Genomic DNA, 19,376 nt, shown 5'->3' with positions numbered 1-19,376 from the left:
AAGTCACTTCCTTCTCCGGTGCCTCAGTTTTCCAAGAAGAAAAACAAGGATGATAACACTGATCTCACTTTTTAAAGCACATCAAGATCTACAGATAGAAAACTAACAAGAAATTTCATCTCACTATTTAATCCCATCATAAATCCAGGAGACAGTCCAGTGAAATTTTCCAAGATGGGAGAAGGACCACACTAATCTTTTCTCAAAAGAACACTGGACCTTTGTTTAGAAAAGCTGATCAGCTTTGAAAGCGTTTTCATCAGCTCACTGAATGGCATTGCTACAACTCAGTTCTCTTCCTCAGACTGTCCGTTCTGTTGCTGATCCAGCAATGAGCCTTGCACACTTAACTCAAAGCATGTGTCCCATTCATTTTAATTGAAACTGTTCACATTTTTAGCATTCACCATTGTTAAGCCCTTTGCCGGATCAGGAGCAGAACTGTTTAACAGACCACAGGATCAAGTTCTGCTATGTTGAGTGTCGGTGTCTCAGAACCTAATAGAACAAGCAATTCTATATCACATGAAGAGACAGAAACTGCTCTTTTGTGGATGAGATGCTATCATGAGTCACTCTTGCATAAACAACTCTTAAATCACATCTGGATTCAACAAAGGAAAATCAACCAAGATCTTTTCTACAAATGACCAAAGTAGTATATAACAACTGGAAAACTGCAATGGTGCATACTATTAATTACTACCTTCAGTCACATGAAAACAATTGAAAATTATCAACCTAGTTGGACCCTTGGTTAAAGGAATTTTTTTTTGGCACAGGTTCTAGCAACCTCCAGACCTCAGCATGGTATAATTTTCAATCTCTGCACAGATTTTGTTTCAGTTAAGCTGCAGCCTGCTCTTGACCAGGGAGAAGCAGAATTTGGCTGTAACATATTCTGTAAGTACAGTCAAATTAAGCCCTTTGGTGTACCACATAATCACAAATAATTATTGTATGCATACTTAAAAGCATATTCTCATTATGTTCAGCACACGGAACTCCCACTAATGTTAATGGGAATTCCATGCCTGAATGTAAAGGACACCCATGTGTGTGGGTTTTGGCTCTGCTGTGTTTTGTGTTTCTTCTCCTTTCTTGACAGTTCAGGGAGATGACTTAGCCTTGGGTCTCAAAGGATCGCAGTTCAATCTGCCACTAGGTTCTCGTGAGACTTCAGGCAAGTTACTTAACTCCTCTGCCGACAGTTCCATACATTAACAAAGACAAAACCTTTTTTTCTTTTTTTTCCTCCTTTCTTCTCCTTGCCCCCCTCTCTCTCACTATAGCTTATGTTCTCATTGCAAACTGGAGTTGGTCTGCAACATTGTTTCTGTTTATTGTCTTGTATGAGGGGCACAGATTTTATTTGACCATTCAAACCACCATCAGAGTAGAGACAACAAAAAGCTAGAAATGATGCTCACGCACACGTTAAAAACCTTGAACCACTGTATTTAGCTATTTATTCATAAATGTCAGAAAAGATTTGCTTTAGTCTTCTAGGCTTTTAGATTTCTGCCTTTTACTTCATGATCTAATGTCAGTACACTTTCTGTATTACCCCACTCCTTTCAATCATTTCTTAGTAATTGTCATAGATTCCAGCACACATGTGCCCACAAAGACAAACTGTCAATTTTCAGCTGATTACTTAAAGGCCTGGGAGCCAGTAAACAGGTTGCAACAAAAACCAATGACAGCACAATATGGAAAATCTCAATAAAACACACTCTTCTAGAAGTTTCATTCAGCCTGGATGGGAAAAAGACCATACTCTAATCTACACAAACTTTTACGTGGCCTCTTATTTTCTCACGACATACAACTTGAAGACATCCTGATAATACAAAAATACACACAGGTCTGCTTTGATAGGCATTCATCCACTATGGAACTGCAGCAAGTATCATCAACGCTATTTATACTTGGAAAGAGAAAGCAAAGATCAGCCTAACATTCATGAAAACAACAGAACAGTATAGTCAGTCCTACTGGAAAGAATTTCAGAAAGCAACCTTGCTATTTGGTTAGCTTAACTCTGAAAAGCAGGATAGAAGCCAGAACAATATACATTTGCAGGGGTTTATTTTGACAATGTGTTTAGTTGTTCAGTTGCTTCAGATATTTTTCCCTCCAAATGCCAGCACTATTTTTAAAAAGGCTAATCCCAGATATTAAACAACAACCAGCTTCAAAAGTGGTACAGTTCATCTTAAAACAGTAAGCTACTGGTGGGATTGTTTCTAGGAGGGAAAGGTCCAAGGAAACTGCTGTTTAAGTTGGCAGGATGCTTCTGTTTCATAGAAGAAAAAATGTTCCTGTTATAAAACACTTCTCTTGCTAGCAAATGCTGCACACAAAGGGGCAGCTGTACTGTGCTTACCTCACGTGTGACTCTTCCGTTGTTATCAAAGTCATACAGTGTGAAGGTCCATTCTTGCCTGTTATCTTCCTCTACAGACACATCACATTGCAATTCCTAAGAAACATGCAAAGAGCAGCTGATTACCTGAAGCAAAAGGCCTGTTTGCAGAGGAAACTGTAGAAGGAGGCTACTTGCTTTCTTCCTCTCTCCCTCCCTCCCTCTCTCATGGGAGGAAGCTTTCAGGATATGTCCCGGAGAGTTCTCTGTCCACCACACAGAAGAAATCTCATCATAATAATATGATAATCTTAACTCCTTTAGGCTAGGCTTCCAGCAATCTGAAAGATACTACTTTCTACTTCAATGCAGAAAACACAAAGAAAGAAAACTGGTCCCTGAAGCTGTTAGAATATAATAAGGTTTCTCACTGAAAAGTGAGAAAGAAAACTCTGCTTAAAGTCAGGAAGAGAAAGACAACAGAAACAGTCACAGTATGATGTAGGACACCACAGCCCCAGGAGCGGTCATTAATACAAAAAGGCACAAATCCCCACCAGTGAGACCCGTCAGATGCCTGACACCCAAAGGCCACCACCTGGTGCAGCCCAGCACGGTGCCACGAAGCTCCTGAAGCAGAGCCTGCCCAGGGGCTGGCAGGTAGCAGCAAGCCGGGAGCCTGGCCCTTACTGAGCCGCGCTTCTGCTGGTGAGCATGACTTGGGGAAAGCCTGAACGAATCAATTTGTTCAAGGAAAATAATCCCCAAACCAAAACCAAGCCTTCAGTCAAGAACAAAGGATGCACTTTGACTGACTTCGGTCACCTGGGTGCAAAGGGTTTGCTTTCTCTCAAGACATGTGCAATTAGAATTATCCAGAGCCACAACAATACAATACAAAAAAGTTACAGTGCAATTAAAATGAAAGCCGCTGTATACAAGTAAAATAAACAGCTCCGAATAGCTTCAGCATGACAGAGCTCAAAATACCTGGTTGATCTTCTGACTTGAAACCAATTCCCTACAGCAGTTACCCGTCTCCCTGTCCCCTGCTGAGTTCAAAGGCAGTCTCCTCTCCGTTGTAACAAGCCCGGCTGAAAGCTGCCAAGTGCCCCACACTCTACTGTGGAAACACCGTTTCGTATTACACAAACATTTCCAGCAACTTTAAAAGCCAAATCGCGTTCACCTCACATTTAGACCTCTTGTCTCAGCACTCGTGTTTCAGATTCTTTTACACCTTTCAAACATTTACCAATCTCATAGCCCCCAGCTTACATAGTTAGAAAACTTTCATTTCTAGAACAAGGGGAAAAAATATCAATACTTGGTTCCTTGCCACAGATTAATCCTTCTCTGTCCCACATTGCCTAACATAACATCTTTATGTGAGGATGTGCTCTGCTTAGTTAAGAGCCATGGCAATCTTCCCTGCATTAGTCATGGAGCCTGGTACCAAGTGCTAACCTTTATGGCATGCCAAGAACTACTTGGGAACAAACACAGACTTTGCCGGAATGGTGCAGTTCCAGCTATACTGGCACCAACCATGTTGACAGGTGTCCTCCAGTGTTCAAATATCAAGGCACTGTTAATTGCAATTTATCATGCCTTTCCTGTCTGCAACTGTCTGCTGTTCAAAGGAGAATATAAAGTGTGCCTAGAAAAAAAGTTATCGCTTTGCAAAAAAAAGGCAGGAAAGTCACCTCCCCCCAGAAGGCACACCAGCACTTGCAATAGCTGAGCTGCCTCCTTTTAATCAGCCTAAAACAGTAAAAATAAATTGTACCAGACTACTAAGCCTGCTCTGGAGAAGGAAATGAGCACCCAGCCATGCTGCAAGGTGGCTGCGTGGTCTTTTAAATAACAATTGAGGAACGCAAAGCTCATTACTGTGACAGGCTGACAGCACTGAAAGGTAGAAATCTGCCATGTCTGCTGGAGCGCAGAGAGATGAAAACTCGTGCTGTTTCTTGCCAGTACCAGAGTATCTTTCTGCTCACCAAGACAGACAACCCTCTAGCTGGATGACAGCACGTTTCAATACTCATATTTATTAAATTGCTCCCTATACAAACAAAACCTGCCAACTGCTCACAATGTCTGGCAGTTTTTGTATGTCTGCAAGAAAACAGACCATCCAACTTATTGCCCCCAGGATCCTCTTCCTCCTGCCATCTGATCAGGTGGATATCCACTGGAGCATGAGGGTCTTTTCACTTCTGAGCCCAGCCACAGGAGGCTGATGGATAAGGAAGCTTTCACAAATATCTTCCACATCAACAAGATTCAACCAAGTGCAACAGTCCACACAAATAAATCTCATAAGATCTCATAACACAGGAGGTGGCATAATAAATTGCTTCTAAAAGGATTGCAGATAGAGGATCAAAATGAACACCTCTTCTTATTGTACATTTCAGAGCCTACCAAGGAATCATCATATTCCATTTAAACCTGGAAATAAAACATACTAATCTAAAAGACCAATATCACCAACAGTAAGACACTGAGAATTGTACCATTTATACTCCACCCTTTACCTATTATCATTGGAAAGAGCTATCTATATACATGCACTGTTTGATCTACAAGCTATTTTTCTACCTTAATTATGTCACTACAGTGAAACTTTAGAATACAGAAAACTTACTTCAAATTTTAGTTGCTTCTTGGAACCTGTGCGTGTGTCACTTTCTTTTTCTGCTTTCTTTTCATCTCCACTGCAAACTCCATCTGTCTTCTCTGGAGGCAAAGCCACTGCAAAAAATATATTTAAGAAAAAAACTTTTATAAGGAAATGTCAAAGCAGTCATATTTGCAAATTTGTCATCATATATAGGGTGAAATTGATTTCAGCAAACCTGTGTGAGAGGATCATTATACTTGATTTGCTTTTGTGTTCACTTCACATCTAGGATAATTTCAGCAGACAATCTAGCAACAGCTTTTGGTACACAGACAGTCCTACAAATAGCACTAGAGTCACAGGAGGTTCAAACAGAGTATTATGAAAATGTAAGTCAGCAGAACTGTTATTGTAAATAAGTTGAATCATTTTGCAAGATATTCTAAGTACGTGACATGTTGCCAGACACATTGCATTCACCAGCAGTGACTGGAGTAGTGAAGCTGAAATGAAGTCCTGTTTCCGCTCCAGTTTCCCTCTTCAAATACACATGAACCTTAAAAGGTAACTATAACCTGCCAAAATGGTTAAAGCTGTGGCTTCTTCAAAAATATGTATGAAAAAGCACATTCTGAGTTAAAACTTTCACACTTACTTGATTTGGTAGTACTCATAAAAAGCATCAAAATATTATCAGCTATCAGACACATATCACAGCGTATCAGCAGGACACATCCACTTCTCAAGCAGATTAAGAGACAAATGTCCAGGAACTTAGTAGCTGTACCTTTGCACCTACAGAGGAACTCGGCCCTGCACATGATGAAATTCAATCTGAAGAAAATTAATTCTGTATACATTAGAGTTATGAGAATATACACAGATTTTCAACCCTACTCTGGATCTTTTTAGATATATTTTTTTACATCCATATACTTCTGCCAACAATGCTATGGCCATACCTCATTAAGCACAGCAGTAATTCTTCTTTCTCCCCTCCAAACAAATTAGAGGGGACTGATAGACTTTGGACCTGCAAGTCCGTACTTTTCTCTTGCGCTGCAGCTCTTGCATGCAAAAAAACCCCCTTCAAATTAACCTTCCCTTAAGATTATACTCTCAGAAATTCCAAAAGCTAGCATTTCTGCGTCAGCAGTCAGACTGCCACACTGCAGACATGGACTGCATTATACACATACTCACATACTGATAGGCTTTTTTTTCTACTCCACGTTTGGTTTCTCTACACCAAACACAGCTAACCGGGAGGGTCAGCTGAAGAAAGAGAAAGTTCACACCATGACAGTTTGTTTCCTTGCCCACTTGATTTGGTATTATCAGATGAGCAGGGATTGTTTATTATGAGGTTTTTGTAGAGTGCTTACTGAAACGAAGGCACATATGATAAACATTATGTGCATACAGAACTCCGGAGTATATCTGAAGGACCACATGTTTTATAATCACGTTGCCCATAAATGCAATTCCAGATTCCTGGAAATTCCTAGCTATCCCCCCATCCCCCCCAAACACACACACACCAACAACATCGCAGAACAAATAAAAAAGGACGTTTGGTTATCTCTCCTATGTCAGTGTTTTTATTCTAAGAACTCTGGGAAATGAAGATGTAACACAGGCATTCATAACTAGCAGTTATGTAGCAGTGGCTCTTCCTTTCATTAAATGCGTGCCGGGATTTTGAGTGGCTGCTTTGTATCAATGACCAACTCCCCACATGGACAGATTTAACTAACCTAACCGAAACACTTGCATGGGGAACTTTTACAGTCTCTCACAATCTGGCTCTAGTGAATGTGAAATAAATGAAAGCAAGTCTGGTTTGACCCTTAGCTTTGTTGGAACACTGGACAACCAATTGAAGAAAAAAATCCACCTCATCACAATTACCTTTAAGTGTACAAGGATATACATAATGTCCAAAAGACTTCTACCGGGGTCTTTTATCTATCAAGGGACAAGCATCTGAAATCTCAGCATCTCAGACTTTGGGCTAAGAGAACTGAGGAGCAGATCCTGCACAAGGTGACTGTTCCTTGCCCCAGTGCTCTGTTTATATATGGATTTTTTTCTGTTGAAGCATCTTACAGAGCAGTCACAACTACTCTTCTGTGCTGCACTGAAAGCCACCTGCGTGTGCATGGAGCACCAGAGCTCTCCAGGCCATGGGGTTTTTCAGAGAGAAACGATGCCAAGGGCACAGAGTTACCTTCTGGCTTCAGAACAGCCCTTTCACTGGCAAGTTTAATAAACCTTCTGGATGTACAGTATGCGTGTTCAGATAGGAAGCTTTCACTTTAATGTATAATTTATGTAACAGAGGAAAAATGTGCTCTGACAAATTAGTCTTCTCAAAAAACAAGAGTTCAACTATTGGGAAAGGAAGAAGATACTTCTTGCAGTACGCTCCTTGAGAGAGTTTAAATACTGTATGCCAGAAATTATCCTCTTTGAGCTTTGCTGACCTTTGATCTGAAGAACTCATTGGCCTTGCTGCTCCAGGGAATTATCCTTTGAAATCAGTTATTCATTTTGGAGCTCAGATGAAATAGGGAAATCTGGTGATCTCATCCTGATGTCAAGTTTCATTCAGCATAGAAAAATGAAGTCTAAATGAGGAAATTTTAAAGGAGAATATGGAGGTATTAAAGTAATATTTATGAGTGATCAAATAATGTGTCTGCCTGCATATCCTTGTGTGCCGTATCCAAATCCAATGAACATATAAAAAATATATAGATTAGAATACGTCTGTTTTGTCCAAGAAGCAAAAATACTTGGTATTTTGCCTCTATACTTAGTTTCAACTATTAACATGCTCTCAGTTTCATGAAGGATACAAACACATGCTGAACCTACTTATAAATGAAATGAGAATGTCTTCCTGGGACAGTTGAAACTGGCAGTCTTTAAACAGAGATCCACCAGTGAGCTGCATGCCAAGGTTCAGCTGTATTCACAATGTGAACTTCCTTTCAGCTCTGCCAATGATATCAAATGAGACCAGACAAGATTGCTATCTCGAAGGAGCATGGAGAATTAATAGACTGGTGTTTCCAAATTCTAGGTCATCAAAAATAGGTCCACATACAAAATATCTGTGCAAAAATACCTACCTACCTCCCCACTCAGATAACAAGTCCTGACAGAAAGAACGCTCTGCATAGATTCATATGCTGAGAAGCCTACCCTTCTTGTTGTGGGAATCCACAGCCGGAGAAAAAATATATATATTTATTGCTTCTTGTGGGAATAACCATATGCTCTCAGAAACAATGTTCCCTAACAGAATGTTTCATGAATTGAAATACTGCATATGTTTTCTTTATGATGTTCTCTTTTCTTGTTCATTATTAATGGTCTTGTATTCACTTCTATAACCTTAAGACACTATAAAAATGCGTCTGGACAATATTTGAAATTGGAAAGACAATAAAGGAAAAATATTAACTTGGAAAAATTGTGAAATACCATTCTTTCATGAAAAACAAACTGACTGGCTTAAGTGTACTAGCAGATGTTTCTCTCTAAGATTGTTAATTACTACCACACAATTGCTCATAATTGAGGGAGGGAGGAAGAGAGGAAGAGAATGAGCACCAGTTTAAAGGTATAAAGGCTTATCCTTGAAGAATTAAGTCTTTTTTTTTTTCAAAGATTTATTCATTTCTATGAAAAGGAATAGGTAATAATTTCAACTAATAATAATCCCAGATTGCTGTGCTGAGTGCACTGAGTATCAAATACAAGCAGCGAAAGCTTTCCTCCCTCACTTCCACCTTACATCTTAGAATAAGAGGGGGAAAAACAGAGATCCAAAATTGGGCTGCACTCAGGTCAAAAAAGCGAGTTCAAACTTTCACTCAGGTGGATTGCCATTTCAGAGCTCTCAAAATGTCATTCAAGCAAAGCACCATGCTTTGTAGCAAATTATCTTCGTCAAAGTAAGGGCACCTTCACTCTGTTTTTCAACAGTACTGAGCATTTTAATCAGCAGGATTAGGAAGATCTTGTGGCCAGAAATAAAAAAGGATGCAACTGCGATGAATGCTCATGTCTAAGTTACAGCTACCAAGGCAAAATTTACAAAGCAGTTACGAGAACCCAGGCTAAAGACGAACTACTTCAGAGCCTACTTGGGATGACAGCCATTTAGAAAGGTATTTGATGGATCACAGGCCTTAACTCTGAAAGCAGAACTATGGGAGATGCTATGCAATTCCACAGTGATAAATTATGACTGGATGTTAGGTAACTATTATCTTAATGTCAGGGTCATTACTGTGTAATTTTTGAGAGAAAGCAGAGCAAAGGTAAAATTGGAGAATTGACAAAAATGCCACCTATGAAAGTCAGCATCTGGTATACATGAGACAAAATCTTTTGGAGTAAAATATTATTAGACTTCCCTTCAAGTTGGACAGATCGGATTCTAAGCAATTCTTTAATCTTGCAGAAACAATGGGACAGAATTATCTGTGCACGGGGGGAAACGACAAACTACTTCTAGAATCTGAGTCTTGTGAGGGAATAGACTAAAAAAAAGGAAAATTTTAAAGTGAATAAATAATATCAAGGCAAAAAAACAAAGTCAAAAGCAGTTCAGTAAGAATCCAAATGGAACCTCAGTAGCAGCATTTGACTGGTGGAACTGAATGTCAAAAAGTTGGTCCAAGTGAGCTCAGTAGTAAAATTCCTACTGACGTCAACAGGGCAAGGGTTTCACTTCCAATTTACAGATCTAGCAGACACAGCAGAACTCAGAGTCAGACAATGAGGACCAAAGAAAGAGAATTAACTGTGTTGTTGTTCCTGAAGTCTCTGATGTCTATATTACCTGGGCCTGCCAACATTTTTTTCATTGCAAATCAGGTTTGACAAACATAACTGACATTCTTCATGGGCTGCACAAGAACCAGAGGAGTAACAACTGTTTGATAGTTCTTGAGAAGTCCTGTAGTTAACAATTAAACTCACATTCAGATTTCATTTTCAGATTCTCTTGGAGGCCAGGAATTAAGAAATATCATCCCCAATAAGCACACATGTTGGTTTTATTCCATAGGAGTTGACTGAAATACATTGCTGGTGGAAATAGCTTTACTTGAGCGAAGGTCCTCTTCTCCAGTGGCTAATGCCCATAAGCAGAATTGGACCAAGCAGTGAGTAACATTCCTGTTCCACAGCCACCAGAAGAGTGAACACATAGAAAAACAGGCTTGTGCTGGGTCACTGCCAAAAGCATGTATTCAACTTTCTCTGGCTGAAAGCTGAAGCTGATGAATTAGACACACCCTTCAAAACAACAAAGATCAAGCTGCCTTCTCCGAAACTTACTGTAGGGAAATTAATTGTCCATTTTTAGTCCAGTGGGACAAATCAAAACCAATTTAGCAAGAATTGTACCAGCAGTGCTTCGTAGTAGTCAAGGATAGGTATTTTAACCTGAAAATATGGACAGAAGGCACTTTCTTCTGTTTCAGCATTACATGTTGGTCACAAAACAAATTAAGGGTTTGATTACACATCACAGAGCAGAGAAGAAAAATAAATCACAGTGTTGCTGCCAGTGCCCAACCAGAGAGAAACATTAAGCACAGCACAGAGAAATGGTGATTCAGAACATGTGATGGCTTGCATAAAAGCAACCCAAAATGTTTCAATCATTCAGGCATCAGATTCTAATTGACAAGTCACCATTAGGACATCTCAGAATTGCTATGCTGAAGTTCACTCAGATGTTATCACATGGCGTTTTGTCTTGTGAATAAGCAGTACTCAGACTCACAGGTCTGTGCAACGCCATCTCTCACAAAGCATCAGTTCACATCATCCCTGATACCTTCACATATATAAATTCACAAAGCTCAATACAGAATCATCAAACAAGATCATGCCTAGTTCTGGTGCCTTGTTTTCGTTGTCAGGCTGAAGGAAATTTTTTTATTTCCCGATCAAAAAAAGGATTTGTCCTAAGGATGCACACACAAAGGACAACATAGTCTCTCTCCTCTGCTAGCTAGCACATAACTCATACAGGCTTAAACACTAAACCCAGATTTCTCGCACTCTCTAGAGCGAGTTTGCTGAAGGGAGGCAGTTTGCTGAATTTTGCCAGGTTATGATTCCCTTTTCCAATTAGTCCCCCAACTGGCTGCATTTCATCAACAACTGCCAGATTAAATGCCTTACTTGACCATCTTCACCTAATATACTTTGATGTTCCGTTCTCAAACTTCAAAATACCTTTTGGACAAAGATCAGACAGCACTAAACAGAATTACTAATTAATTAAGCAAAGTTAAATTTTAAACACTGTTTGTTGTGTTAGCCAAAAGCCCGAACAGAACAGTCTTTTTTTCTTCCCTTCCTCACTGGAGATCAAAGAAGATAATTCTCCCACCCCTCCTCTACCTAAAAGGAGGTTGGGGCAGGGGGGGGAGGAGGGGAACTCATAAACACTGGTCAGAACAGTTCAGGATGACAACTGCAGCAGCAAGATTTGTGTTTGATCAGTGGGCATATCAAAAGCCACATTAGCAGAACTCAATCTGCTACAACTAGATGTGCTATTTAATGTGGGTAAGTACTTCTTAAGTGAAAACTGTCACTGTCACACAGACAGCTCACCACTTTCTAACAGTATTAGGTGTACCTGGAGCCCTGAATGGGCCCACAAAGTGCTGAATTCTATTGCTGAACAGTGACAGATGGGGACACCAAGTGATCATTTGTAACTTAAAGCAAAAGAAGCCAGACCTATCTTCTCTAAAAATAGTTATACAGTGGTCTTGGTTAGTAACTGGTAATAATTTTGCTTTTGAAAGTCCCTTCACAGGGTAAGCTGCAAATATGCATGTTCACATAAGATGTTCGGTCTTTAAATTCTTGTCTCTTCAGATTTTTTTCCCCTGAGATTCACAAAGGAAGAAAAAGAAGAAAAAAACAGACACTATATAACCCTTTATTCAAATGGAGACTGAGTAGGTAATGTTATTAATAATGCAGGCTTTGATATCAACTTGTTCCCATCTAACTCAGATGTTCAATGGGAAAATCCTGTTTCCACCTTGCTATGATAACAGGGCCTCTGAAAGTATTTGAGCTGTAAGATTCATTTCATCAAAAACGTTTCCCATGAAGAACATCACTCTGACTCACAAAATTAGCATTGTATAGAAAGCAGTGCTGTGGACCTGTACAGCAACATTATTTTGGCTCTGCTGAATCAGATGCACGTTTGAAAAGCTCTCTGATAATTAAAATTCAGTAGCAGGTTTGGTGTTCCCATCTGCAGAGTCCTACATTTCACTGCAAGAGGTGGGGGAAAATGGAGATTTATCCACAACAGATCATACGAATAGAAAGCAATATAGTAACTAACAGTCCAGCAAATATGCATACATGTACAAGCATGTCCTTATCATATTCAGATGTAGGTGAGGAATGGTACTGAGATGATACATCACATTCTGTAAAACATTCAGAGAAATAAAATTCTGTCTAGGCTAGACACCACCAACTTACTTAAAGTCTAGAGAGCACACAAGATCTCAAAACAAGAAATTATTTCTACACAGCAAATGCACTATTATTAATAATTATTGGACAGCTCTTTTATCAGAATTCGAGATGGAAGTCTGCTGTGCTGCACACTGCTCAAAATACAGAGGAGACAGTTTGGAGCATGCTTACTGGTGAAACAGCCCGTCATAATTGTTCTATGGAGCACAAGAGTTAGCTTCCCCCTGCAGCTACCCTTTTGGTAGAAAACTCTGCAATATCCTCCTAAACAGCATCATTGTGAATTCTTGTTCAGACAAAATGTTGTGAAATCTGGTCTGCAATCACTACTCACAGCAGGGCCCGGACAGCAGCCACCATATGGCACAGGCAGCTGGGGCCAGCAAGATGGGTGCTTGGAGCAGCTCCTGAAGGGTCCTGCTGCAGGCATGGGAAGCAGTCTCCATCTCAACAGTGCTTTGCCAAGAACATCCTTTTGCACCTGGATGGCTCCTTTCTCTGTAAGAACTCTACGGAAAACGTAGAATATCCCAAGTTGGAAGAGACCCACAAGGATCACTGAGTCCAACTCCTGGCTCCACACAGACCACCCAAAAAATAATAACATATTTCTGAGAGCCTTGGCCAAATGCTTGAGCTCCAGCAGCTTAGGGCTGTGCCCCCTGCTCTTTGGTGCTGACCCTTTCCCTAACGCCCAGCTGCCCCTCCCCTGACACAGCCCCATGCCATTCCCTCAGGCCCTGTTGCTGTCATGGAGTGCAGAGCTCCCTATGCAGAGCTGCAGCCTCCTTGAGACCCCTCCTCAGCTCCTCTGCTCTGGGCTACACAAACTGAAGAATCTCAGCTGCTCCTGCATCATGCCCTCCAGACTCTGCACCACCTTTGTAGCTCTCCTTTGTACACCCTCCAATGGTTTCATGTCCTTACACTGTAGTATCCAAACCTGCCCTCATCACATAGCGGAGCAGGACAGCCCCCTCCCTCACCAGGTTGGCAGTGCTGGACACACTTGGCCCTGCTTGCTTCCAGAACCCACTGCTGACTCATATTCCTGTTGACTCAGATGATGAAAGGGTCTGCAGTACCACACTAGTAATCCTTAAGAGGGACTACAGCTTTCCTCTAAATAAACGTTTTGTGCACACAGTTCAGGGTGCCCAGGCTCCACCGAGCACTGAGCCCCATGCCCAGCCCCAGCTGCCATGCTGCTCCAGAGCCCCATGAAAATTCCATGGGTAGCAGCTCTTCTAATTTTGGGTATCTTGTTTTACAGCTATGAGTTCTCTCTCTTTTTGTTACCCCGACAGTTCTAAATCCTTTGCAGTACAAAGTTGGGCACTTTCTATGACATCTTTTACTGGTGAAAGGACTTGGATTGTTGGATCAGATTTATAAAGAAAGAAAAATCTAATTTCTATTTTTTTGGTAGGCTGGGGGTTGGGACTTTCCATCTAACGAGAGCAGCTGGACTCTGAGCTCTTTCAAGAGCAGAAACGTTGCTTCGGGTCCATTTCCACAACCCCATAGTGCTGCATTTATTATTTGCTTTTACTCACAAACTAGTTGTGGTTACAAAAAAAAAACAACAACCACACACATACACAAAAAACAAAACAAAACAAAACAAAAAAAAAAACCCAACCCTCTTCCAAACAAATTACATTTTATCTTTTTCTCCACAGGAGAATAAGGTTGACTGCTACTTGTGCTTTGAGGTTTGGATATGATTGAGATGAAACATCTGTTGAGAAAAAAGGTGTGGGGCGGACTTTTTTCTGCTAAAAATATCATGTCTTTTTTTTTCCACCAAACTTGAAACATGTGATGAAATTCAACTTTTAAAATATAACCCTGGAGCTACTTGAAACTATAAAAGTCTCCTCAGTATATGAGGCAAGTCAGAATTTCCACTGTTCAAGCTGGGCTTTTATGAAGAGCAGACTTTAGAAAAAGCTGTAATCTGTCTAGGTAACAAAGGGCACTTGTTCTGCCTGGTGAGGTAAAACTTTGGGTTTCTGTAGCTACTGCAGCAGAAGTGGAGTTGAAGCACACAAAAGCACCCTGACTGATACACACTTTGAATTTGGAATAGCAACGGGCAAAAGCAATATGCCTTTCACTGAAATTGCCTCTGTATGTCTGCATGTAATTGCTTGTGTGTTTGTAAGGTTCAGAAGATGACAGGTTGTTGTGTCTCAGCTCTCCAGCGCTAAGGTTCAGGCAGTTCCCTAGCTTGGCAGCTATCTAGCCATCCATATAAAATGATGACTCCTGAATTAAATGCCAGCTAGATAGCTCCTACTTCTAAATGAATGACAGAAATACAAGAACTATTTAATCCTGCCATAAACCATACCCTCACATCAGGCACGCAGAGATAGGAAACCCCTCCAGGTGGGAGGGCCTTACAGGAGCATGCACACAGGACCTAAACAAAAGCCTATTGAAGAAAGCTATCAAAATCTCAGCAAAAGGAGTGCTCTGAAACTTGCTTTCCAGACTGTGTCGAGGTCAAGTCAAGCACAAGAGAATGGGCAACGTTAGGAATATCTGGGAGTTAAAGCAGGACTTGTTGCCTACTGAATACAGTATTCAAGGTTTGTAAAATGAATTTTATGTTTCATGTAAAGGCCAGAGGTTTGAAATGAATATATTATCTCCTGAAATAGCAAGGGCCAAAACTTACTTCAATTACAAGAGCAAAACCTGGAATAATTCCATGAACACCAGCATGAGAGTATTATCTGGCCCCAAATCTTTGCCTGGAAATATGCTCTAGTTTCACATGGGTAAAAAAGAGAGAGTCACAAGAGATTCAGAGAAGAATGGCATTTTGACTCACTTTTCAAAAACATGTTTAATAAAACCTCCACGATCTGTGGTCAAAGCTACAAGAAAAATAACTGGTAATAATCGTTGCTGGGAAATTAAAAGTAGAAAAGGATCTTTGTTCTTCAAGTAGAATAAATGAAACCACTGGTATTCATCATGTTTCCAAAGAAATTGTTTTCAAACTCCAAACTGACTTGTTCCCATATTTCATTCTTTGTTCTCGGTGGTGTATGTCCTGGGGCAAAGTTCAAGAACATTTTTATACTGCTGTACGCTTACAGTGACGTACCTTTACCTCTGCACCATACAAGAGATCTCTCCCAAATGCTCTTGAGATCATCAGTTTGCCATGCATACCTGATGGCATACCTGGCACCTGAGCCCCAGCTTCCCAGAGCAGTCACCACAGCTGAGGCAGGAGAGCAGGAACTGGCAGAGCTGGCTAGCTGTAACCCAGCCACCTGGGTTGGTGATAATTGTTTGACAGCCCTACCCCTGCAGTGGGCAGCCAGCTGTGCACCAGCATGCACTCCTGTAAGCACAGTGATTGCTCCCCACTCTATGTGAGAGGAACAGCTCACTTGGATATGCCTACACATGCTCCTTCTCTGAATCACAATATTGACATCTTGAGGAAAACGTCAATGTCCCAGACTGATTTGGTGAGTCCTGATTACTCAGGCCCAGTACTTTTATCCCTCATGCACAGAGCATGAGTCTCACATCACTGGTACCCATTTCTTGGCCCTATCTCAGCCCTCCTACACAGAGCTTCCCTCAGGCTTCATACACTAGTGTGAACAAGCAGCTGGATGCCACAGTCTGCTGTCTAAGCTCACTTCTGGGATGTGGAAGGTAATTGCTATAGTGTCCCTCTCTTTGATGAGATCTCCTAAGCTATTTCCTTTTGCTCTTTGTTTCTCCTCCTTCTCATATGCATCCTTGAGGAGAAGCAACCCAACTAACAGCCAGACCTAAGTTTTCATCAGTTACAGTCCCAGGAGACTTTTTGTCTCCTAGCAAACTAGTTCATGACTGCCACAGAGCTGTGAGTGAATGAATATACTTACTGTTAATTGATCATTTTTAATGACAACTCAAAAGGAGCATTAGCTTCTCTATTCAAGTAGGAAAAGTTGCAGTCTTATGTAAAAGGAAAAACTATAGAAAACTAATATTGTTATAAATGCTCAAAGAGAAATATAATGTTATTTTAAAAGCTTTCCATGTGTAAGGTGTTCACTAAGTGTCAACTTTTTGCTTCTTGAAGTACTTCTTGATTTCCCTTTTCATTACCTTGGTTTTCTACAGAAATACTTTCTATACTTCACACAAAATTAATATTAAAATCTGGCTTTCTTCAGTCACCATAAAGAACAGAGACCACTTGTAACTTAGGAAAGTTTTACTGTGTAGTATATTTTCAAATCCTCTCTCCATAACATTCTAAGGGATAGAAGAACAGGCACAGATGCAAGAAATCCTGGGCTCTGTTCTCAGCTCTGCCATTGTGTTCTTGCATTGAGGAATAAAAATCTCCCAGGACTGCTGAATGATCTGAATATAGAGATCGCTGTAGAACTATTACTTACAGCAGGTGTGATCTCCCCAGTCCAATGCAGACAATTAATAACCAGATCAAAATCCTCAAACCACAAACAAAACACACTGTTTATCAAAAGCAACCAGGCGGCACCAGCAGGAGCTGGGGGGCTGGCAGCTACACAGAGAGATACCCGTGCACAGGGAACAGAGCAGCAGGGCATGTTCCCTCTGCACAGCAGTGGCTCAGTGCGAGGGGCAGGCTCACCTCTGAGGTGACAGAACAGCCCCCCTTTCAGCACCGTTCTGTGCTCTGCTTGCCAGCATGGATAGGAGCTGTTAGACAGCACAGAGGGCTGTTTTGGAAATACCTGGAGACCACTAACTCATTGCACACAGCTACAGACAGCCATTGGATGGCAACAGCCTTTCATCACTACTGACCTGGCTGCACTTGAAACAGCAGCTCCAGAAGTAAAAGCTTCTGATCCAAATACCAACCCCCCTCAAATGGAACAGCTAATGTTAAGAAGCACTTGTACAATTAAAAAAAAATAAAAAATTAAGTGCCTTATGCCATAAGATTTTCCTCCCACTCATGGCAAACAGCCTACCTGCTTTTATAATTTCCTGGATCTGTGTATGACCACAGGAAAACTTCTGCTAATCCTACCAGTCTCATGTTCTTTGGTGACTTTTATTCTAACTGCCAAACTAAGCAGTTTTCTCTTGGCACTTTCCACTGCTCCTTTCCCCTCCTCCTTCTGTGTTCTTTGGTACTTCTTCCAGCTCACGGTCACTGGCTTATCAGCTGCCAGTCCGGCAGGGACTGGTTGTGTGTTGGACACGGGTGGCTGGTACCAGTGAGACAGCCTGAAGCTGAAGGTATCTCTCAAATTTATTTCATCTTGTTTTATGTAGTAGAAAAGAGTACATTGGAAATACTTTGACAAATGAAAAAACTTCAACCAGTGAGCAAACGATCATCAGACTGAGGCAGTCATGTAGCATACCTGTGTACAGCAAATCCATGGTAAGAGAGGAGAATTAGCAACAAGTCATTAAAATGCTGAATTCACATGCATACTAGACTGACCACAGGAGTGCTTTTATGGCAGAATTATTTGCCCTGTTTGCAATATCAGTGGTGAACAGGTATCTGGTAAAAGAGCATGACAGGAAAACAAAAGTACATCAATAGTACTGAGTAATAACAACAACGCTAAGATAAAGCAACTTCATTTGTGTACAAGATGCACTCTGTGTTTTTATAGATATACTGATGTTTTGTGAAAATAGGAAAATATTTATGCCTTAGAAAATAAATGAAAAAACGTAATAAACAGAGCATTAACTGGGAAGGTGCATGCAGCTCAAAAAAACTGCCTTTGTTACAGACTCATAGCTCAGTCTAGCAGATTACACAAAGGTGTTGCAACTAAAATGAGCAAAAAAGTAAAGTGTATTGCATGCAAATTGCATTTCCATAGCATGCTTGGTGCATTCCCAACCTTTTGTCAAGAGAAAAATAATCAAGACGTCATCCTTGACTAGCAAATGAAACAGGGCACAGATTGCTATCAGATGAAGCAGCTCCTCTGACAGGTACAGGACTAGACTGATCTGACAGATGTGTAAGATTTCTAGTTAGCAGAAACACTTAAGTCATCATTTTCAAGAGAATGGTGACATGAGAAATTACATCACCAAATACCTAATTTGAGTGATAAGTTTTGTGTCTCCTGAGCTTACAGATTTCACCTTCAACTTCAGAAGGCAGCTGATGAGGACTGATAGCTATATCCCACTGGGTTCTAAAGAGATTGCATTGCCAAAAGAAGGAAATTGCCTCTTTTCTGTGATCAGCCTCTGTCAGAGTGGGAAATTCCTGCTACTGGTTCAGAAATCACAGGCAGGGAAAAAACAGGGTTCAGATGTTCAGATGACAGTCCACTTCATACAGACACAGAGTAGTCAGATAAGAAAACTCTCTTGTCCACAGGCTTAGCTGTAACCATTTCCCAAAAGCTCAGGGGAAAGGAGGTGAAAGACGTTCTGGGGAAAGAGCAGGTCTCTCAAATGATTCATTAAGAAGCTTGCTTATACCTTGAAGAGCAGAGATACAACTGGGTGTCACAACTGAACACATTAACAACGGAAAAAAACAGATAACTTTGAGCCACCTGTGTATCATCATGACTGGAGGAGGGACTTGCTATTTGACACCATTTTCTGTTCCTGCCTGCCATTTTGGCTTCACCACTGAGATGAAATAAAAAATATCTCTTAACATCCGTGCTAGTTTTTCAACTTCTTCCAGAGTCATCCCCAGTCAATTCAGTTCCACTGAGATACTATTCTAACTAGCGATGAGGAAAATCCATGCTCTTAGTTACTCTAGCTGGGAAGACTGAAGCACAAGCTTCCTGTGCAGATACCACTGGACAGCAAATTTATATG

At 40.8% G+C, this 19,376-nt stretch overlaps 1 protein-coding gene across 1 annotated transcript in view; it reads right to left on the bottom strand.

Annotated features, from left to right (window-relative positions):
• Nucleotides 1-19,376, bottom strand: part of NKD1 (NKD inhibitor of WNT signaling pathway 1) — a gene marked incomplete at both ends in the record, with an annotated part of 102,080 nt that overhangs the window by 14,146 nt on the left and 68,558 nt on the right. The window contains 2 exons of the mRNA XM_079541392.1: nt 2,390-2,485; nt 5,022-5,128. Coding sequence (XP_079397518.1) covers nt 2,390-2,485; nt 5,022-5,128 — 203 coding nt within the window. The remainder of the gene's footprint in view (nt 1-2,389; nt 2,486-5,021; nt 5,129-19,376) is intronic.

Source organism: Tetrao urogallus (assembly GCF_951394365.1).
Source record: "Tetrao urogallus genome assembly, chromosome: 12".
NCBI classification, from domain to species: Eukaryota; Metazoa; Chordata; class Aves; order Galliformes; family Phasianidae; genus Tetrao; species Tetrao urogallus.
The sequence above is the reverse complement of the archived record's forward strand: the minus strand, read 5'-3'. Positions and strand labels throughout refer to the sequence as shown.